This window comes from Aquila chrysaetos, unplaced genomic scaffold, assembly GCF_900496995.4.
Source record: "Aquila chrysaetos chrysaetos unplaced genomic scaffold, bAquChr1.4, whole genome shotgun sequence".
Taxonomy (NCBI): Eukaryota; Metazoa; Chordata; class Aves; order Accipitriformes; family Accipitridae; genus Aquila; species Aquila chrysaetos.
Window position 1 is genome coordinate 257,087 of NW_024470384.1, and position 20,985 is coordinate 278,071.

Genomic DNA, 20,985 nt, shown 5'->3' on the forward strand with positions numbered 1-20,985 from the left:
GTGCCTGCGGCGGGTGCGCTTGCGCGGGAGGCGCGCCGGGCGGTGCGGCGTTCGGCTGATCGCGCCTGCCGCACAATGAATGGCCGCTGAGCGCGGCGGGGACGGGGACGGGCACCGGCAGCGGCACCGGGAGCGGCCGGAGCCGCAGCGCAGCCCCCCCCCTGGCCTCCGGTAAGGCGGGGATACACCCCCCCCCCGGGCCCCGCCACCGCCCCGCCTCCCGCCCCCTCGGGCCTGCCCTCCTCCTCCTCCCCCCCCCAGGCCTCGCCACCCCCCCCCCCGTTTCTCCCCCCCCGATTTCTCCGGGCCTGCGGCACTTTCCCGTCCCCCGGGTTGGGGGATCCCCCCACGCCCCCCACCGTTGCCGAGGGAATGCGGTCGTGTCTCCCCCCGCCGCAGTACTGGGGGTTCCCCGTCCCCCCCCGTGTTTTGGGGTCCTCCCGCTCCCCCCTCGGGACTGGGGTATTTACCGATCCCCCCCCCCCCCGCCCGAAATTTGGGTCCTCCCCCTTGTCTCCTCCAGGCTGCGGGATCCCACCGTTGCCACCTGCGAGGGCTCGTGTGTCGTCCCCCCCCCAAGGACTGGGGGTCCTCTCTGTCCCCAGTTCTAGGAGTGGAGGGTCCCCCCTGTTCCTCCCCCACGAGATGGGGAAAACTCGTTCTCCCTGGAATGGGGATCTCTCTCTGCCCCCCCCGAGTATTGTGGACCCCCCCCCCCTCCAGGAATAGTATCCTGTCAAGCCCCCGCTTAAACTGCGGTTTGCCCTCCCCCAGCCACCCCCAAATACTGGGGAACCCCTTGTCCTCCCCAGGCTGGGGGATCCCTCTGACCCCTCACCACCCCCCAGGGGTGGGGGGTGCCCCAGATTTACCAAGCCTGCCCCCACCCCAGGCTGGGACCTTGCTAGGCCTGGAACCCCTTGGCCTGAGGACCCCCATGTCCCCAGGCTTGGAGACACCTGAGAGTCCCCAAGGCCAAGGCAGGGATCCCCCCCCCCCCAGGCAGGGACATCCCCCCCTCAGGCAGGGACCACCCCCACACCACCCCAAAAGGGGAAACCACCACTTTGCTGCTCTTTCACCCACCCTGTGTCCGTGTGTCCATCTGGCCTCACCATCCCCCTCTCCCAGCCGGGGTCCCCCTTCAGGGGGTCTCAGGACCCCCCAGGACACCCCCAACTCTTCGAGCACCCCCACCCCTTAATATCCCATTTGGAGGGATTTTTCAGCTCCTCCTGAGCCAGGGTGGGGGGTTGTTCTTGGGGCTCTGGGGCAGCCCCAGACTAGGGGGCTGATGGGAAGGAGGATCTGGGGTTCCCCCCCCCCACCGGGTGGGTGCCCAGGTGAGCTCTGCTGGGGGGGATGCTGGACCCCTGTGGGGCCATGTCAAACTCCTGTGCCTGATCTGTTCCTCATCCCTCCTCTGTGTCCGTCCCGGTCCCCCCGTGTCCTGCCCCCCTTCTCTGTCCCCACCCTCCTCCCGTCTCTCGCTGTCTGTCTGTCCCCATCTCCCTGCTCTGCTCCCCATCACTGCTGTGTCCCCCCATGTCCCTGCTCCAATCCACATGTCCCTTGTGCTCCTACACTGCTCCCTGGGTCCCTGTTCCTTCATGTCCCCCATGTCTGCCCCCCTTCCTGCTCTACCTGTGTCCATGTCCCCATGTCTGCCCCCATTCCTTCTGTACCTGTATCCATGTTCCCCGTGTTCCTCCCTGTCTCCCACGTCTGCCCCGGTCCCTTTTTCCCTGTCCCCACATGTCCCCCATGTCTACCCCATGCCCTGTGCTGCTGTTCCCACATGCACCCCATATCTGCCTCGCTCCTTATGTATCCGCATCCATGGTCCCTGTGTCCCCCATGTCCCTACATGTCCCCCATGCCTTCCCCACTCCCTGTGTCCCTCTCCCCGCGTGTCCATCCTGCTCCCTGGGCCCCCATCCCCCGTGTCCCCCTCCCCGTCCCCGCAGGCCCCCGTCGGCTGCCGCGATGGCTCAGACGCTGCAGATGGAGATCCCCAACTTCGGGAACAGCATCCTGGAGTGCCTGAACGAGCAGCGGCTGCAGGGGCTGTACTGCGACGTCTCGGTGGTGGTGAAGGGCCACGCGTTCAAGGCACACCGGGCCGTGCTGGCCGCCAGCAGCTCCTACTTCCGGGACCTTTTCAACAGCAGCAAGAGCGCGGTGGTGGAGCTGCCGGCCGCCGTCCAGCCCCAGTCCTTCCAGCAGATCCTCAGCTTCTGCTACACGGGGCGGCTCAGCATGAACGTGGGCGACCAGTTCCTGCTGATGTACACCGCTGGCTTCCTGCAGATCCAGGAGATCATGGAGAAGGGGACTGAGTTCTTCCTCAAGGTCAGCTCGCCCAGCTGCGACTCGCAGGGGCTGCACGGCGAGGAGGCACCCTCCTCCGAGCCCCAGAGCCCCGTGGCCCAGACCTCGGGGTGGCCCTCGGGCGCTGCCGCCCTGCCCCTGGTCTCGCGGGTGAAGACGGAGCAGGGCGAGCCCGACGGGGTGCAGTGCACCTTCGTGGTCAAGCGCCTCTGGGACGGCGGCCCCAAGGACGGCGCTGCCGGCGGCAACGGTAGCCGTAAGATGGCCAAGTTCTCGGCACCCGAGCCGGGACGCCAGCCGCAGCCCCCCGCCCCGGCCCCGGCGGCGGGACCGGCCCCGGCGGCGGCAGCGGCGGCGGCGGCGGCAGCACCGCCCGGCCCCAGCGCGGCCGACCAGACCAGCCCCGGGGGTACGTCCAGCGCCTACACGAGCGACAGCCCTGGCTCCTTCCACAACGAGGAGGACGAGGAGGAGGACGGGGGCGAGGAAGGCTCTGACGAGCAGTACCGCCAGATCTGCAACATGTACACCATGTACAGCATGATGAATGTAGGGCAGGCAGGTGAGGCTCCGCCCTCGGTGGGGGTGGGTGGGGGTGGCCTGTGGTGCACCGCCCACTGGGTGTGGCCTACTGACGCTCCACCCATGGGGTATGGTCAAATGAGGCTCCACCCATGGGGTATGGTCTGAGGAGGGGTGTGGTCAAAGGGGGGCTCCGCCCATGAAGCATGGACAGCCTTGGAAGTGGCTGGGGAGGGGTGTGGTCAACTGAGGCTCCACCCACAGGGCATGGTCAGCTGAGGCTCTAGGGTGTGGTCTGGGGAAGGGTGTGGCCAAGGGAGGGGCCATCTCTGGGGCATGGTTGGGGGGTGGGTGGGGTCATCTAAGGCTCCACCTCCTTGGGGGTGTGGCTGGAAGCAGGTGAGGCTTCCATGCTGTGAGGGTGGAGCTAAAGGGGGTAGAGGGGTTGAAGCTCCACCCCTGGGTGTGGTTTATGTCCCCACCTCTAGGGTGGGGCTACAGGTGGGGAGGGGCCAGCTGAAGCTCCACCCAAGGGGAAAGGTGCTGGGTGTGGCCTGTCAGGCTCCACCCCATGGGTGGTGCTTGGGTAGGGGCATGTCCCGATGGAGCTCCACCCCCAGGCGATGGTCATGGGGGCGTGTGGCCATGGATTGAGCTGTCACCGTGTCCCTGTCCCCCCTCCCCATGTCCCCGGCCCCATCCCGTGCCCCCTCGGGGACTCCTCCAGAGGCCCCCGGAGAGGCGGGGTGGGAGCTCCGGGGTCTGGGCCCCACTGACCCCCCCTGTGTCCCCCCACTGACCCCCCCATGTCCGTCCGTCCCCCAGCCGCAGAGAAGGTGGAGGCGCTGCCGGACCAGGCCACCTCGGAGTCACGCAACCGGGTGCGCGTGCGGCAGGACCTGGCCTCACTGCCGGCCGAGCTCATCAACCAGATCGGGAACCGCTGCCACCCCAAGCTCTATGACGAGGGAGACCCTGCGGAGAAGCTGGAGCTCGTCACGGGTACGTTTGGGGTGGGGGTCCCCGCAGGGCGGGGGTCCCCTCAGGGCATCCGGCCCCTCTCACCCTCCATGTTCCCCCCAGGCACCAATGTCTACATCACGCGGGCGCAGCTGATGAACTGCCATGTCAGCGCAGGGACGCGGCACAAAGTCCTCCTGCGGCGGCTCCTGGCGTCGTTCTTCGACCGGTGAGTCAGGCCAGGGCACCCGGCTTCTCCCCCTGCCCAGTTTTGGGGTCCTGCAGAGGTGTGGGGGGGGGCAGATGCCCAGGTTCTCACCCCATTTTTCGCCTCCCTTGCTAGCAACACCCTGGCCAACAGCTGCGGCACGGGCATCCGATCATCCACCAACGACCCCAGCCGGAAGCCACTGGACAGCCGGGTCCTGCACGCTGTCAAGTGTGAGTGGGGGGACACAGGGGGACAGGGGACACGCTGGGGCAGAGGTGGGACCCCAGGGGTGAGGGAGCCCAGGAATCGGGGCGAGGGGAGGCCAGGGAAAGAGGACCAGAGGACTTTAGGGACGAGGGGGAGCCCAGGGTTGGGGGACCTACGGGGACTGGGGGTACCAGGGGATAGAGGAGACCCCAGGGAGAGAGGGGACACCAGGAAATAGGGGACAAGGGATACCCCAGGGCTGGGGGCCCTCTGGAGAGAAGGGACAATGTCATGACCCACTCAGAAAAGGAGGGTGAGTGACTCGGATTTGCAAATCCCCAGCAGTGTGGATTAAGGTGAGACAATTCTCAAGGTCTGTATATGAACGTTTATTAGATTCCCACAGTGATTAATATACATCTTAAACGAGGCTCTACGGTAATTGGTTAGGTATATAACAAATTACGGCATGCGGTGAGGTACGCCTTGTGTTACTTAACAACTGTAAGAGAAACACAGCGGGGAGAGAGAGCGAGAGAGAGAGAAAGAGATCACCAGTCCTCATTCCAGCCAACGGGGCGTTTTGGTTCCTAAGAGCGCTCTTCTGCCAAATTCCACTTTTGCTTTTTTAGTGGCACCTATCTTCCCCCTTTCTGTTCGAAGTATCAGTACGACCCACCCTCCTGCTATGGTGGCACCTTCATTTCAGGTTCCCACCCCCACCAGGTGACACGTAGCGTGATTTGGGTTGAGAGAGGAGTGCTGTCGTCACATATGTTTAGCGTGATCTTCGTAATCTTTGTTAGCACGTGCAGGGGCGTCAACTTTAATATGCTTTTCGTGGATAATGAGGCAGAGGTCATTCATCGGACGCGAGGGCCCCAAAAAACAGAGAGTTAATGAGCTTCACATGTTGCACCAGAGCAGAACCGTCGCTGTTCCTGCCGCGTGGGTAGCTTTGTCAGTCCATTGAGTGCCAAGCCCGCGTTATTCAGCTCAGGCTACATGCGAGTGTTTGAGACATTCCTCAGAAAGGCTCGGAGGGCCTCCGCGTCCGTCCCCCCCCCCCCCCCTTGTCTTTACCAAGTTTTGTCTCTCGCCGTCATTCATGCTTCTCTCGGGCTGCTTCTCGCAGCCTTTTTGTTTCGGGGAGTTACTAGGCGTCTCCTGCAGGCAGGGGACAGGGTGGACCCCAGGGCTGGGGCGGACCGTGGGGACTGGTGATCCGGCTGTGAAACGGAGCTGGGGATGCAGATTTAGGTTCCTGAGCAAAACCTCTCTACGAGACACCCGTGACTCCCCGGGGCGCACGATGGCAGACTTGCGGGGGGGAAACACAGAGGGCTGCTTGTGACCCCATCTCCCACTCCCCAGTTTACTGCCAGAACTTCGCCCCCAACTTCAAGGAGAGCGAGATGAACGCCATTGCCGCCGACATGTGCACCAACGCCCGGCGCGTCGTGCGCAAGAGCTGGATCCCGAAGCTGAAGCTGCTGATGGCCGAGGGCGACTCCTACACCTCCTTCATCAACGACACCGGCAAGCTGGAACCCGACATCATGGGCCCCGAGCCGGCCTTCGATGCTGGTGGGCACGAGGGCGAGGCGGGCGCCCCGGGGGAGGGCCTGCAGTGACCCCTGCCTCGGCCCCCCCGGGGACCCCCAACCGTGGGGGGACCCCCGCCGGGTAGGGACCCTCTCCAGTAGGGTCCTGCGGCCGGGTGGGGACCCCACCGGGTAGGGCCCTGTGACGGTATAGGGGACCCGTGTGGGTGTAAGGCCCTCCCCCCCTACCGGGCGGGCACCCCCTCGGGGCCAGGACCCCCCCCAGGGGCAGGGACCCACCCGGGGAGGGCCCCGTGCCACCGTGGGGCCCCTGGCCATGGGGTCCGGTCCCCTCCCCATGGGGTTTGGGGCTTAGTGGGGGTGGCAGTGGCTCAGCTCAGCCTGGCCGCCCGCCCCCCCCCCCCCCCCCCAGCGGTTTTGGGGGGCTGGGGGTGGGGGGCCGGAGCATCACTCAGCTCGGGCTTTCCTTCCGCGCCCCCTCCTGCTCAGGCGTGAGTTGACGAGGTCCCGTGTCCCCTCCCTGGGGCCAGTGTCTCTCCTGCCCCCCCCCCCCCCCCCGACCCCGCTCTGGGTGCCCCATGTTGCCTCTGGGGCCCCCATGTCTCCCCCAGGTCCCCTCCCCAGGGCTGATGTTTCTCCAGGCACCCGCGTGGGTCCCCCGTGTCCCCTCCCCGGGGCCACTGTCTCTGCAGGCAACCGCATGTGTCCCCCCCTGCCCGTGTCCCCTGTGTCCCGTCCTGTCCCGTCCCGTTCCCCCCCCCACCGGGGACCAGCATCTCTCTGGGCAACCCCATGCGTTTGCCCCGGTCCCCCCTGTCCCGGCGTCTTCCCAGGCGCCTGCATGTGTCCCCCAGGTCCCCCGCGACCCCCCCGGGGGCCAGAGTCTCTCCAGGTGACCGTGTGTGTCCCCTCCCAGGTCCCCTGTCCACGTGTCTCTCCGGGTCCCCCCCCCCTCGTTGTCCTGTCCCGTCCCCCCCATCCCCTCCCCAGGGGCAGCATCTCTCTGGGCATCTGCGTTTGTCCCCAGGTGATGGCACATGTCCCCTCCTTGCGCAGCCCAGGTGCCCCCCACCCTTGTCCCCAGCTCCCCCCACCCTGGCAGAAAGGGGGGTGTCCCCTCTTGTGTGTGTTGTTTCCCCCCCCGGCCGGATGGGGACGTGGGCAGGGGGTGGCAGAGTTGAGCCCATGTGTGGATCCCCCCAATGGGGATGGGGACCCCCCCCACACGGGGTTAAAGGCCTTGTTAAAGTTCCTTCTTGTTAGTTTGCCCCCCCCCTTTGTTAGCCCCCACTGGGGTCTGTCCTCGGGGGGGGGGGGAATGACATTACCCTGTGGGGGACGGCGGCACCCTGGGAGCAGCCGGGCAAGGGTGGACCCAGCGTCCTGGCCGGGGTGATTTGGGGAGGGGGTCGTGGGTTGGAATCCCACCTCTGCAGGAGGGGTCGGGGGGGGACGACGATGCAGGGACCCCCCCCTGCAGCCCCAGCTTTGCCCCCCACCCCTCTCCCTGGCACCAGGGCTTTGCACCGGCTGTTCTCCAAGCCCCAAAGGGGGAAACTGAGGCACCGTTCAGTGGCTCCCCCCCCCCCGCACAGACTTGGCAGGGGGGGGGTGCTGGGAGGGAACCCAGGCGTCCGCCCCCCCCCCCCCCCGGCAGCCCCCCAACAGGTCTCCTGACGTTCGGTCAAGTGCCTTACCCGCTGCCCGGCCCCCGGGCTCCGATCGCGTCTCCACTATCTCACTGCTCCGTGCCAAACCGCACACCGCCCCCCCCCCCCCCCGGCCCCCCCTGCTGCCCCGGCCCGGGGGGGGGGGGGAACACACGGGGACACCCCCCCCACCCCTCCTCTCGCACCAACCCGGACGCCTGGGTTCTCCCCCCCCCATCCCTCTCCTTTTCCCTGTGCCTCAGTTCCCATTCCCTTCCCCTGTGTGATGAGTTGCACCGGTCTCAGCCCCATGAGGGTGTCCCTGTTGTGGCCCCCCCCAACCCCCCCGGGCGCTCAGCGAGCCCAGTCCCTGCTCCCCCACCCCACCCCGGTGGGGTCAGGCTATTTCGTTTCCTCTTTTTCTTCTTTTTTTTCCAACCCAAAAGCTGTACAGAAGAGGGGAGCGCGCGGCGGCGTCTCGGCAGCATGGACCCCCCCCCCCCCGGGCTTGCGCTTCCCCCCCCCTCCCCCCCTTCCCCTCCCCGCGCCCCCCCCCCCCGGGGCCGCCAGTGTCTGTCCTGTGTTATGAAGTGCCAAGACGCCCGTTCCCGGTGCCCCCCCCCCCCCCCCCCCCCCCCGAGTCGCTGGAGAATTGCACATGAACTGCTGTACGAGAGCGGAGAGGGACTGCAGAAATGTTAATAATGATAAATAAAACACAGAGGTTTGTAACAGCCCCCGCCTCCCGCCTGCTGGGAGGGGGCTGAGCCGTGGGGGGGGGGGTAACCCCCCCTCCGAACCCACCCGGGGGGGGCTGCACGGGTGGGCTTGCACACGCCTGTGCACTGGAGAGGGGGAGCAAAGGGGCTGGGGGGGGGGTTGTGCATTGCATGTTGCGCTGCGGGCAGGACGCGTGCGCGCAGGTGGCGCAGGTGTGGGTGCAAGCGCTGGCGGCTGCAGCGCGAGGCGCACGTGCGAGGCCCCGTCCTCGTGCGAGGCCCGCTGCACACGCGGGGCTAGTACGTGTGCGGTGTATAGCGCACGGGCGAGGCCTGGGGCTCGTGCAAGGCGCGGGGCCCGGTGCTCGTGCAATGCACAAGGCTCGTGCGAGGCCGCCGCGCGCGCAGCCGCGGGGGCGGGCGGCACCCGCGCGAAGTGCCGGAGGGGGCGGGGCTCCTCCTGACGGTGCGCTCCGCCCCCGACCTTATTTGGGCAGGCGGAAAGGGGAGGGGCTCGCCTCCGCGCCGCCCCGCCCCCTTCCCCTTCCTGTCGTCACGGGGCCCTTATATAGTCATGGAAACGGCGCGGGGTGACCTCACGGGGGCGGGGCAGCGCGCGGGAAGGTGGCGGGGGGTCCCCCATGTAACACCCCCCCCCCCAGTGTTGCCCCGTGTCGCTGTCCCGGGCACGCGGGGGGGGGGCGCAGGGACCCCCCCAGCCGGGGTGTAGAGGGACCCCCCACCCCATGGGGGCGCAGCGACCCGCTCACCCCAGGGGGGGGGCACAGGACCCCCACCCCTGAGAGTACAGCTACCCCCCCACCCCATGGGGGCGCAGGGACCCGATGCCGGGGGGGGGAGGCAGGGACACCCCCCCCCGGGAACAGAGCCCCGCCCCCCCCCTCCGGTAGCTCTCCCCGGAACCCCCCCCCCCGGGCATTTCCGCCCCCCGGCGCCGCCGAGCCGCCCCGGGGCCGGATGCGGCGCCGGGGGGGGGACGGGGGCGGACCGGGGCCGGGGCCGGGGGGGGGGGAGCGGCGGTATAAGAGCCCCGCGCCGGGGGCGGCCCCGCCGCACTCCGCTCCCGGTGCCGCCATGGAGGAGGCGCAGCGGCTGCTGACCGTGTCGGTGTGGAAGCTCTACCGTTGCCGGTTGCAGCGCGGCGGTCTCCGCCTCCACCGGAGCCTCCAGCTCTCGCTCCTCGTCCGCGCCGCCCGGCACCGCTACCTGACCGCCCGCGCCGCCGCTCAGCCGGGACCCGCCGCCGGGACCCCCCTGGGAACGGCACCCGGGGACCCGCCGTACGTACCGACCCCGGACCGGGGGGATCCCCCCAGCGCCCCGACCGGGGATCCCCGGAGCCGACCGACCCCGGACCCCCCCCCGCAGCGCCCCGGACCGGGGGGACCCTCCGAACCCACCAACCCGGGACCCCCGCAGCGCCCCGGACCGGGGAGACTCTCCGAACCCACCAACCCCGGATCCCCGCAGCGCCCCGGATCCAGCGAACCGGGACCGCCCCCAGGACGCCCCGAGCCGGTACCGCGACCCGCCGAGCGCTCCGAGGCTGCCGCCCACCCGGGACCCGCCGAGCGTTCCCCCCGCCGCGCCGCAGCCTGAGCCGCGTCCCCCCGGAGCCGCACGGATCCCCGGAGCCCCCCCGGCGGCGCGGGCCGGGCGTAAGCGGCGGAGCAGCGGCTCGGCCGGGCCGGTACCGGTGCCGGTACCGAGCAAGCGGGCGCGGCTGGAGGCGGAGGAGCCGCCGCTCGCCCCGGGGCCGCCCGGCCGCTGCTCGGGGCCGCCCGCCGCCGCCTTCGGTCTCCTGGTCCGTGCCGTCGGGGCGTGCTGAGCCCCCGCGTACACGGACCCCGCCGGGCGCACGGAGCGGGGGGGACACGGAGACACTCACCCCCCCCCACTCCCCGGGACACACGGGACCGGTACGGGGACCCCTCCGGGGCACAAGGACTCTCGGGGCCCCCGGTGGGCCCCCCCCGGTGAGCCCCCCACCGTGATGGACTCGTGCTGGGGGGGGGGAGCTGCAGGCTGGCCCTGCCCCCCCCCCGGCTTCCCCACCAATTTTGTTTAATTATTTTGTTAATGAAATAAAAGTCGGTTTTGTGCAGCTGCTGTCTCGGGGTCTTGAAGGGGGCACATCCCGTGAGTAGCGAGGAGCCTGCTGTGTCTCCATGACGCCCCTCTCGATGCCCCCCACCCCAAATTGGGGGGGAAAAGGGGTTTCCTGGGGCGGGGGAGGGGGGCGGGGGATGATTTGATGGGTCGGGGTGGCTCGGCCCAAACTTTGGAGGTGGGGAACGGGGGTTGCTGGCGGGGGGGGGGGTTGGGCCCATCGCCCCCCCACCCGCTCCGCCTCTCCTCGCCTCAGTTTCCCCCCAACCCCGGGGCCAGGATACGGGGGCGGATATCTGGCACCTGCCCCGGGGGCGGGGGGACCCCAAACCCCGCGGGGAGCGGACCCGGGCGGGGGAACCCCCCCCCTCCGGTTCCGGGAAGCTCCACGTGCTGCCCACGCGGGGGCTGAGCCGTGGCGGGGGGGGGGGCAGGGCGGGCGCCCGGATGCCTGCGTCCCCTGGGCGGGGGGGGGGGACGGGTTCCTGCTTAGCGGAGCGCCGCGCCGCCCATGCCCGCGGCGTCGGGGCTGAGCTGGCCTGGGCGGTGCAGGGCCCCGCCGTGGGTGCGTGGGCTCGCCGGGCCCGGTGTCCGTCCCCCCCCCCCCCCCCTCCCCGCCCTGCCGGGCCCAAACCGGCTGTCCCAGTTCCGCCGGGAGACCCCGCCCGGGGCGCAGGGGCCGGGATGGCGCTGAGCTCCAGGGAGGCCCCGTGTGCGTCCCCCCCCGCGCCTTGTCCGCCCCCCCCGGCCGTGTCCCCCGGTGCCCCGGGCGGGGCTGCGACGTTTCCTGACTCCGCCGCTTCCTCGTTCCTGCGGCGGCGGGGGAGGGGTCGGGCGCCGGCACGCCGGGGTCCCCCGGGGGCTGGGAGGGCCGGGGAGGGGGGGCGAGCTGCCCCGGGTCCCCCCGCCCCGATGCCCCCCGCCCCCCTCGGGGCCCGATCCCGGGAAGGAGCGAGAAGGGCTCGATCCAAAATTCCTCTTTTTTAATGGTTTCGTTTGTTTTGGGGGTTTCGGGCTTTTTTTTTGTCCTTTTTTTTTTTGTTTTTTTATCTTTATTTCTGGTTTCGGTAACTCGGTTCATGCAATGGCGGCAGCCCCGGCCCCGCCGCCTCCGTGCCTCGGGCGGGGGGGGGGTGTCCGGCGGCGCCGGTGCCCCGTGCCCGGCCTGGAGCCTCTCCGGGCTCCGCTTCCCGCTTCCCGCGGCCCGTTCCCGCCCCGGCGGCTCCTCCCGGCCCGGGGCGCCGCGGCCGTGCGGGGCTGGGGGGGCGTGGGGAGGGGGTCCCCGGGGCCGCCCCCCGCGGCGGCGGCGGCTCCTCCAGATGATAAAACTCATCCATAGCCCCGGGAGCGGGCGGGGGGGGGGGGGGGGTTGGTGGTAGTGGTGGGGTGGCGGGGTGGCGTCCGTCCCCCCCCCCGCCGCGACATGTCGCGGCGCCGGTCGCGACGGCGCCCTGTCGCGATAGGTCGTCGGAGGCGCCGCTAGCAGCAGTCATCGTCCGTCTCGCTGTAAGGGTCGCGGAGGCCGGGCCGCCCCTTCCCGGCGCCGTGTCCCGGGTAGTAGCCGTTAGGCAGCCGCCGGCCGGGCCGGGGGGGCGAGGGGCCCGGGCCCCCCCCGCCACCGCCGCCAGCGGCCCGGGGGGCCCGGGGGACGCGTCCGTCGAGCGGCGGCTCCGGGTCTCGGGGTCCGCGGGGGGCGTCGGTCCAACGGGCGACGGGGCGGGCGGCGCGGGGCGAGGCGGGGGCGGCGGCGGCGGCGGGGGGCGGCGGGCGGCGGGGCCCGCGGGCGGGGGGCGGCGCGGCGGGCGGGGGTCGTCGGGCGGCGGGGGAGTAGGAGACGTGCGGCCGCGGCGTGGCGGGGGTCGGCGGGAGCTGGCGGCGGGCGCGGCGGGGCGTGCTGGTCCCCGAGGTGGAGAGCACCGGGCTGCCGCTCACCGAACTACTGCCCTACAGCAACACCGAGACACCGGGGATCACGGCGGGGGGGTGGGCACGGCGGGGGGGGGGGGGGGGCGTGGACGGGGGGGGGGACACGGGGGACGCGGACATGGGGGACGGGGGAGAGGACACGGAGCGTTGGGCACGGGGGGACGCGAGGAGAACACGAGGGACGCGGACACAGGAGGCATGGACATAGGGGACAAGGGAAAGGGCACGGACGACACGTAGGACGTGGACATGGGGAGGATGGACACGGGGGATGCAGACACAGGGGACATGGACATAGGGGACACGGGGGACATGGGGGACACAAGGGAAAGGACATAGGGGGATGGACATGGACAAGCGAAAGGACACAGGGCACGGAGAGGGACAACACACACGGGGGGGTGAACGTGGGGGACAGAGGAAAGGACACAGGGCACAGACATGGACAACACGAGGGATGTGGACATGAGGAGGATGGACACGGGGGACAGGAAAGGACATGGGGGTGGACACGGGGGACGCAGGGGGCATGGACATGGGGGACAAGGGAAAGGACACGGGGGTGGACACAGACACGAGGACAACACGAGGGACATGACGGGGCATGGGTGGGAAGGGATTGGGACCAGGGACACGGACACAGGGGACATAGACATGGGACAGACATGGGAGAGAGTGGCCGGGGGGGGGGGGGGGGGGAGACAGACATGGACAAAGGGGACCCAGGGGGGTGGACATGGGGGGCCACGGACATGGGATCACAGGTATGGGGAGAGGCAGGTGACATGGAGGGGGGCACGAGGGACAGAGAGAGGGGGTTGGGGGACACAGACACAAGCAGAGACATAGGGGGCCATTGCGTGGGGGCGTCACAGCCACGAGCAATCACAGACAGGGTGGGGGTTACAGCCACGGGGGGCATCACAGCCAACAGGCCATGCAGACATGGGGGGCCCAGGCGGGAATGGGGGGACGGGGGGGGGCCCAGAGAAAAGCAGCAAGGACACAACGAGGGGGGGGGGGGAGAAAAAACAAACGAGAGAGCAGAGGGGAAGAGAAGTGAGAAGAGGCTGGGGGGGGGCGGGGCGGCTGGATTCGGCTGCGGGCTGGGGGGGCCAGAGGGGTGCAGGGAGGGAGGGAGGGGGCCAGAGGGGGAGGGAGGGAGGGGGCTGCCGGGTCCCCCCAAAGCCACTTGCAAGGCAAAAGGAACAAAAGCTGGGGGGGGGGGGGGGGGTCGCAGTTCAGCCAGGAGAGATGGGGGGGGGGGGGGGGGGGCTGGAGAAGTTTGGAAAAGTTGGCCTGAGGGGGTTAGGGGACCCTGCACCCCAAACTGTTACCTGGGGGACCTGGGGTCTGGGGACCGTGCACCCCAATGTGGGACCTGCAGGGAGGGGAGCATGCCAGTCTGTTACCTGGGGGGAGCCTGGAGTGGGGGGACCGTGACCCCCCAATCCATTACCTGCAGGGACCTGGGGTTCAGGGTCTGTGCACCCCAGTCTGGGACCAGTGGGGACCAACACACCCCAATCTGGGGCTGTGGGGATGGTGCCCCCCAATGCCTGGCTGGAGGGTGCAGGGGATGGTCACCCTGATCCAGGCCTTTGGGTGCCTAGCGGGGGGGCGGGGGGGGGTCCATGCCCCCCCGCCCCCGAGGTGGTGAGGACCCCAGCACCTATCCTGGGGTGCAGGGCCATGTACCCCAGTGCCATCACCCTAGCAGGGCTGCATGCCCCAGCCCAGGGCTGGAGGGGGCCTGTGCACCCCCAAACCTTAGTGTAGGGACTGTGCTGCCCCCCCCCCCCAAGACTAATGGGGTGCCCCCAAACCTGACTGGAAGGGCTGAGGCCCCGATGCAATTAGTGCAGCCATGCACCCCAAAGCAGGGCTGTGTGTGTGGGGGGGTGTCCCTGCACCCCAACCCTGGGCACATGGGGCTGTGAACCCTAAAGCAGGGCTGTGGGGGGGGGTCCCTGCACCCCAAGTTTGGGCATGTGGGGCTGTGCACCCCAAAGCAGGGCTGTGGGGGGGTCCCTGCACCCCAAGTCTGGGCCAGGGGAAGCAATGTGGTCCTGCTCCTGCCCCATCTGGAGGCATGACTCCTCCAGGACTAAGGGGGTGCAGCAGGGCTGGAGATGGGGGGGGGGGTCACCCCAAAACAGCCCAGGGCAGCAAAGAGACTCCTCTTGGGGCCACGTCCCCACGCAGGGACCAGCCGGGTCCGATGCCCCTCGCCGGGGGTGCGCGGGTGGGGGCCGGGAGGGGGGGCAGCTTCGTTCCAAACTTTCCAGCGTGGCCGAGGGGGTCGCCGGAGCCTGGGGGGGCCGGAGCAGACGGTGGGGGGCCCCGAACCGCTTACCTGGGCCACCCCTCGCCGTGACAGCGCAGCCAAAGCACAGCGATGGGGAAACAGAGAGGTGAATCAAGGCAGGCCCCCCCCCAAGCAGCTGGGGGCACCGGGGGGGCCAAGCGAGGTGGCTCTGTGCGGGCAGGGATGGGCAGGGGGGGCCGAGAGCGGAAAGGGGGTTGGGGGGCATCCGGAGGGGTTGAAGCGTCACCGCGGCTGACCGCCACCCCCCCCCTTGCACCCCCAGATCCCCTCGAGGGGTGGCGCCGTGTCCCCCTCCTCCATCACCCTCCCTCTGGGTGCTGCCCCTCCTGGCGGGGCTGGACCCCCAAGGCGGGGTACTGGGGAGGCTCTGCTGGTGTAACTGGGCTCCTGGATGCCACCAGTATAAACTGGGGTAGGCAGAATGAGTGAGGGAGGGTGGGCTGGGGACCCCCCACCTCACCCAAGCAGCCATGGACCCTGGGGGGGGTCCCAATGCCCCCGGTAGCCTGGCCAGCACCGGTGGGTGGGGGGTATCCCGGGGATGGGGCGGGTCTTTGGTTGAACCCCAAGCCAGAGGCCGCCGGGGACCCGGCCTGGGGGGAGGCAGCCCTTGCCCCCCCATGGGCAGGGGGGGTCCCCACGCTCCATCGCGGTGCCTAGAGGCGGAGGGGGGAGCGGAGGCTGGCACCCACCTGCCGGGGGGCCGCGTGCTCCCGGCCCTCACTGGGGGAGCGGGACCAGCGGCGGTCACGGGAGCGGGGCCGCCCATAGTCGTGCCGCTCGGGGGGGGCAGCGCTCCTTGTCCCCGGGGCCGTGGTGGTGGTGGTGGTGGTGGTGGTGGTGGTGCCGGTGTTTGCGGGTCCTTGGCGCGGCCCCGCTCCGGGTCCCGCTCCTTGGGTGGGAGGTCGCCCGACTGCGTCGTGACGCTGAGGTCCGTGCCCAGCCCTGTGGGGGATGAGGGGGGGTGATGGGGGGGACAGCCTGGGCGGGGGGATGTGGGGATGGGGTGGCAGGGATGGGGTGGACCAGGGGACACCCAAGGTGGAAGGATGTGGGGGCTTGGTGGAGGAGATGGGGTGTCCCAGGGGACGTAGGGTGGAGGAGATGGGGACCAGGTGGTGGAGCTGGAGTGGCCCAGGGGACACCAAGGGCTGGAGATGGGGACCCAGTGGAGGAGACGGGGTGGCCCAGAGGACAGAGGATGCAGGAGGAGATGGAGAACTGGTGGCGGAGGTGGAGTGGTCCAGGGGACGTGGGAAGCAGGAGATGGGGACCTGGTGGAGGAGGTGGGGTGGCCCAGGGGACATCGGTGGCAGGAGAAGAGATGGAGGCCTTGGGGACAGCTGGGTCAGGAGATGAAGGTGACCCATCAGAGGGAGAGGGTGGCCTTGGGGACACCCAGGGCAGGAGGAGATGGCGAGACCCACAGGACGCCTGGGCAGGAGGTGCAGGGTGCCCCTGGGGATGGTGGAGATGGGGGGACTGTGGGGGGACCATGGGGTCCCACCTGTGTCCACGTCAGTGTAGCGGCTGAGGGAGCGCTCGGAGGTGCGGTGGCTCCGTTCCCGCCGGCGCTGGTGATGCCGCTGGCCGTCCTCGGGGATGACGCGCTCCAGCGAGTAGTCATCCAGCCGGATGCCCCGGGCGCGCGGGTGGCCCAGCATAGAGGCCGAGCGCTTCATGGGGCTGGCGTCCGAGATGGTCTGCGGGCGAGAGCAGAGCAAAGACGGTCAGTGGGAGCCCCGGCAGATGGGGGTGGGGGGCCGGCTCCTGCGGCGGGGTGGGGGGCTCGAGGGAAGAGTTACCTGCGTGCGCTGGCCCACTTGTATCTCTTCATCCCTCCAGCTACCTGTCCGTCCATCCATCCATCCACCCACCCACCTGTCCATCCGTCCATGCATCCTCTCATCTACCCATCCATCCATCCATCCATCTGTCTGTCGGTACGTCCGAGTCCCCTCCCAGCCTGACCCATCCCTCAGCCGTAGCCCCCCCCCAGCTCCATCCCTCCAGCCCTGCTCCCCTCTTCCCGTGGATGCAGAATCTGCTCCTGCGGACAGGACCGGTGTCCCCACACCTCCCGCTAGAGCCGTCCCTGCGGCCACCGGAGCCGTGCCCTGCCGGGCCACCCGCTGTCCCCACGGCTTCTAGCCTCGGTGGGTGCCGACCTGCTGTGCTCCATGCTGGGAGGGACACGACGTCCCCCGCCACCGGATCCCCATGGTCCTGGGGACCGACACGCTCCGGTGCAGCATCTGAGCCCCCTGGGACAGATCCCCCCCTGCCCCCCCGCTGCTCTAACCATTGAGCTGCGCCGCTGCCGCCGGGGACCCCTGAGCATCGCCGGTCACTGGGGGGGAGAAGGAGGACTGGGACAGGGACAGGGGGACGGGTACGCTGCTCCTCACTGGCCACACTGGTGCTGGGACATGGCACAACGAGGGTCCAGGTGGCCCAGGGGATGGGACACAGAGGGGAGGGACAAGAGGGGGACACAGAGCAGGGGACAGGGACTGGGAACGGATGGACAGACGGGGAAGAGTCAGGAGCTGGCTGGTGAGTGGGTGTCCCTGGATAGACAGGACAGAGAGAGACCAGGAGGGAGGGAGAGTGGGCTGGAAGGATGGAGGGACAGAGGACGGAGGAATGAATAAAGGTGGGATAGAGGGACGGATGGTGCAATGGAAAGTTGGAGGGAGGGAGGAATGGAGGGAAGCAGCAAGGGATGCAGGGAGGGAGGGAGGGATGTAGGGAGGGACGCAGGGAGGAAGGGATGCAAGGATGCAGGAAGGGATGCAGGGAGGAAGGGCTGCAGGGATGCAGGAAGGGATGCAGCAGTGAGAGTGATGAAGACCAGAAGCTGGTGGGACAGAGACGGCTGGAGCAGGGGACAGCAAGATAAGAGCAGTGATGGAGGGATGGAAGGAGGGATGGAGGCAGAGGTGGCGGGGCAGCTGTACAGGGTAGGGGGCCAGGGAAGGAGCAGGCAGAGCGGGGGGCTCTGGTGGGGCCCGCCGGTACCTACACTGAGGTTATTCCCTCGGGGTCGGACCTTCCTCCTCTGCTAGAGCCAGCCCAGGCGGTGCCCGCAGAGCCGGGAGAGAGAGAGAGACCAGAGTAAACACGGGGCCAGCAGGGACGGGGTGGGGGGGCCGGGGCAGAGCGGGACCGGGGTCACCCTGCACGGAGCCAAGCACCGGCTGGGCGAGCAGCAGCAGCAATGAGCAGAGCAGCCAGAGCATCCCTGTACCCAGCCCTGGGCATGCGGAGGGGGTGACAACCCCAAAGCCGGTGGCGCCTGCCGGCACAGAGGACGCCAATCCATGTCATCAGGGACCAGGGTGGCCGTGGTCCCCCCCACTTCACGGCTGCTGGTGGGGGGAACTGTGCCGGGACAGGCTTGACTCTGCGCTGGAGCAGATGCAGGAGAGTCCCCGCACGGGGACCGGTGGCCACCTGGCTGCCCCACAGCCGCGGCTCTGACCAGGGGGAGGTGGCACTTCTCCCCAGCTTCATGCTCCCCATCAGCCCCCTGCCTGCTGCCACCATGCTCATGCCCCCCCCCCCCCCGAAGCCCCCAGCCCAGCAGCTGCAGCCATTTGGGGGGGACACAGGACGCTGCTCCTGCCATTGGGCACATCAGCAGGGTCACACCCCACCAGGACCACACTGCCCTCGGCCACCACAGCACAGACCAGGCGTCCCAGCCCCCCAAAAGCCACCCCCCCAACCCCCCCATTAAAGCATAAGTGGCCACAGCAGTGTGGGAGGGGGCTGTAGGGGGGGCAATGGGGTCGTGCTGCCGAGCCTGAGGACAGTCTCTGGTGTCCCCGGGGGGACAGGGATGGCTGTGCCAAGTGCCCCCTGTCCGGTGCAGGCGGTGGGGCTGTGGCCGTGCCCGGTGGCACCCCGGAAGGGGTCCCCTCACCTGGTTTTCAGCAGGGAGCCGTGGCATGGAGGCGGCGCGGCCGTGCCCCTCCATGGGCAGGTAGTCACTGTCGGAATAGCCGTCCTTCGCCATCTCGCGCATCTCCACCAACTGCAGGGGACGGGGGGGTCAGCGGGGGGAAACTGAGGCACGAGGGGGGCGGGTGGCACCGAAACCAGGGACATCCCCCCACCCAGGCACAGCGGGGTGCAATGCAGAGTTTGGAGGAGGGGGCAAGCACCAGGGGACATGGGGAACAGATGGGCATGGGGGAGATGGGGCTCAGGGGACCCCCAGGGACACAGGGGCCAGAGGGACGTGGGGCTGGCCAGGGCTTGGGGAACCCCGGGGTGGCACAGCCCCTCACCTGGGAGTTGGGGCGGCTGTTGGGGACATCCTCGGGGTGTCCCCGCTCGGGGCTCCAGGTCCCCGTTTTCTGGAACATCTCCTGGGCACGCTGGGTGACCCAGGACTGACTCTCCTTCAGTCCTCCGTCACGTGTGGCCCTGGGGGGGGGGGACACACACACAGGCGGATCAGCCCCCTCCTGGCTTCTCTGCACCAGGCAGTGGCAGGAGGGGGCCTGTGGCACTTACAGCCCCGTGCCCGGCTCAGCCGTGGGCACCGTGTCCGGCCCCGGGGTTCCCTCCTGCGTGGGGGATGGCGGCTCCATGCGCTGGAACATCAGCGGCGTCCGGTTCTGCGGGGACAGGAGAGGGGCTGGGGACACGGCACGGGTTGTACGGGGCTGGGATGCGGGGACACAGGGAGGGGACAGAGCTGGGACAGTAAGGGATGGGATGAGGACATGGGGAGGGGATGGGGACACAGGAGGGCCTTGGGAAGGGGACAGAGCTGGGATGGAGACACTGGAGGGATGCTTGGGGTTGGGGACAGGAAGATGGGATGGAGCTGGGACACTTGGAGATGGGGATGGGGACACTAGAGAGACATGGGAAGGGGACACGGCTGGGATGGGGATGCCAGAGGTGGCAGAGGAGGGGACAGAGCTGGAATAGGGTCACTGGAGGGATGCTTGGGGATGGGATAGGGACATGGGGATGGGGACATGGGAGGGACTTGGGAAGGGGACAAGACTGGGATGGGGATGCAGGAGGTAGCAGAGGACAGGATGGGGCTGGGATGAGACCCTGGTGGGACATGGGGAATGGACAGAGCTGGGATGGGGACACTGCAGGGCCACGGGGAGGGGACGGGTTTGGGGTGCTCGTGCTGGCCCCACCTGCTCCTCCCGCATGGCCTGCAGCTTCTTGGCTTTGCTCTGCCGGTAGTACTCCATGATCATCATCGCGGCGTAGATCTTCCCCACCGTCAGGTCGGTGGCTGTGGGCACAGAGGATGAGGGGGGACGCGGATGGGGGTGGGGGTGGGGATGGGGACGGTCCCTTACACTTGTGGGGGGTGACGAGCAGGTCCAGGTTTTTGGGGGAGAGGTTGGGCCAGATGGCAATCATCTCCTTGCGGAGCTCCGCGTCCATCTGCTGCTTGTCGGCTCCCCCTGCGGATAGAGGGCTGAGCGCCCTGTCCCCTCGGGGACCACCTGTCCCTGTCCCCTAGCCACCCCCTCCCCTCACCTACCCCATGGGGACCTCCCTGTCCCCCCCCCAGGGACAGTTCTGCCCTGCCACTGCCCTATGGACCCTGTCCCCCTTGGACCCCCTGTCCCCTGATGTCACCCTTTTCCCCCATTCCCCAGGGACCTCCATCCCTGGGCTCCTAGTTCTTTTCCCCTCCATGCCCAGGGATCCCATCCCTGTCCTTGTCACCCAAGAGACCCCCCATCCCCATGCCCCCAGGGTCTCTGTCCCCTCCAGGTCTTCATTCCAAATCTACAGGATCCCTGTACCCCCTGAGTCTCCATCCTTGTCCCCATCCCTCCAGGATCCCCATACCCCCCGAGTCCCTGTCCTTGTCCCCATCCCTCCAGGATCCCCGTACCCCCCGAGTCCCTGTCCTTGTCCCCATCCCTCCAGGATCCCCGTACCCCCTGAGTCCCCGTCCTTGTCCCCATCCCTCCAGGATCCCCGTACCCCCTGAGTCCCCGTCCTTGTCCCCATCCCTCCAGGATCCCCGTACCCCCCGAGGCCCCATCCTTGTCCCCATCCATCCAGCATCCTGGTCCCCAGGGACCTGGTACCCAACTGCTCAGGGTCCCTGTCCCCCCCAAAGCTGCCGTGCCCCCAGAGTCCCCATCCCCATCCCCTTGAGGACTCTGCTCCCCCTCCTGCCAGGGTCTCCGTCCCCCCCCCCCCCCCGTCCCCCCCTTGCCTTTGGCAATCTTGATGTCGAGGGCGGTGCGGATCAGGGCCATGAGGGTGGAGTTGAAGTGCACCGTGTTGTCGTCGGCCACCGGCAGGTCCATGCGGAGCAGCCGCTGCGGGGCCGAGCAGAGCAGTGGGGGCATCAGCCACGGCCCCCTCCCACCGCGCCCGGGGGCTGGCGAGAAGGCGGGGGCCGCCCCTAAGCCGCCGGGGAAACTGAGGCACG

General features: G+C 69.2%; 3 protein-coding genes across 4 annotated transcripts in view; 2 read left to right on the top strand and 1 right to left on the bottom strand.

Annotated features, from left to right (window-relative positions):
• The first annotated feature begins 6 nt into the window (after positions 1-6).
• NACC1 (nucleus accumbens associated 1) lies at positions 7-8,174 on the top strand. Its single transcript, XM_030006362.2, has 6 exons — positions 7-171; positions 1,968-2,893; positions 3,679-3,855; positions 3,937-4,042; positions 4,157-4,254; positions 5,606-8,174. The coding sequence occupies exons 1-6, from the start codon at positions 80-82 to the stop codon at positions 5,863-5,865; spliced, it is 1,659 nt and encodes a 552-aa protein (XP_029862222.1). The 5' UTR covers positions 7-79; the 3' UTR covers positions 5,866-8,174.
• A 985-nt stretch (positions 8,175-9,159) lies between these two features.
• IER2 (immediate early response 2) lies at positions 9,160-10,280 on the top strand. Of its 2 annotated transcripts, XM_030006398.2 has the most exons (2): positions 9,160-9,600; positions 9,670-10,280. In XM_030006398.2, the coding sequence occupies exons 1-2, from the start codon at positions 9,260-9,262 to the stop codon at positions 9,782-9,784; spliced, it is 456 nt and encodes a 151-aa protein (XP_029862258.1). In that variant the 5' UTR covers positions 9,160-9,259; the 3' UTR covers positions 9,785-10,280. The 2 variants fall into 2 exon arrangements, with proteins under 2 accessions (XP_029862258.1, XP_029862257.1); XM_030006397.2 differs by having other exon boundaries at positions 9,165-10,278.
• Positions 10,281-12,114: 1,834 nt separating this feature from the next.
• CACNA1A (calcium voltage-gated channel subunit alpha1 A) overlaps positions 12,115-20,985 on the bottom strand; it is a 32,240-nt gene continuing 23,369 nt past the window's right edge. Inside the window, 13 exon segments of the mRNA XM_030006378.2 lie at positions 12,115-12,238; positions 14,577-14,587; positions 15,242-15,340; positions 15,342-15,407; positions 15,409-15,494; positions 16,057-16,252; positions 17,575-17,610; positions 18,478-18,588; positions 18,845-18,983; positions 19,074-19,177; positions 19,721-19,821; positions 19,889-19,996; positions 20,767-20,872. Coding sequence (XP_029862238.1) covers positions 12,223-12,238; positions 14,577-14,587; positions 15,242-15,340; positions 15,342-15,407; positions 15,409-15,494; positions 16,057-16,252; positions 17,575-17,610; positions 18,478-18,588; positions 18,845-18,983; positions 19,074-19,177; positions 19,721-19,821; positions 19,889-19,996; positions 20,767-20,872 — 1,179 coding nt within the window. The 3' untranslated portion in view covers positions 12,115-12,222.

What these genes read in the sequence shown, in the direction of transcription:
- IER2 (XM_030006397.2), top strand. Translation starts at nt 9,260, where the DNA reads ATGGAGGAGGCGCAGCGGCTGCTGACCGTGTCGGTGTGGAAGCTCTAC.
- NACC1 (XM_030006362.2), top strand. Translation starts at nt 80, where the DNA reads ATGGCCGCTGAGCGCGGCGGGGACGGGGACGGGCACCGGCAGCGGCAC. An exon ending in GATGAATGTAGGGCAGGCAG is followed by an intron (nt 2,894 to 3,678) that starts GTGAGGCTCCGC and finishes TCCGTCCCCCAG; the next exon opens with CCGCAGAGAAGGTGGAGGCG. An exon ending in CTGGCGTCGTTCTTCGACCG is followed by an intron (nt 4,043 to 4,156) that starts GTGAGTCAGGCC and finishes CTCCCTTGCTAG; the next exon opens with CAACACCCTGGCCAACAGCT.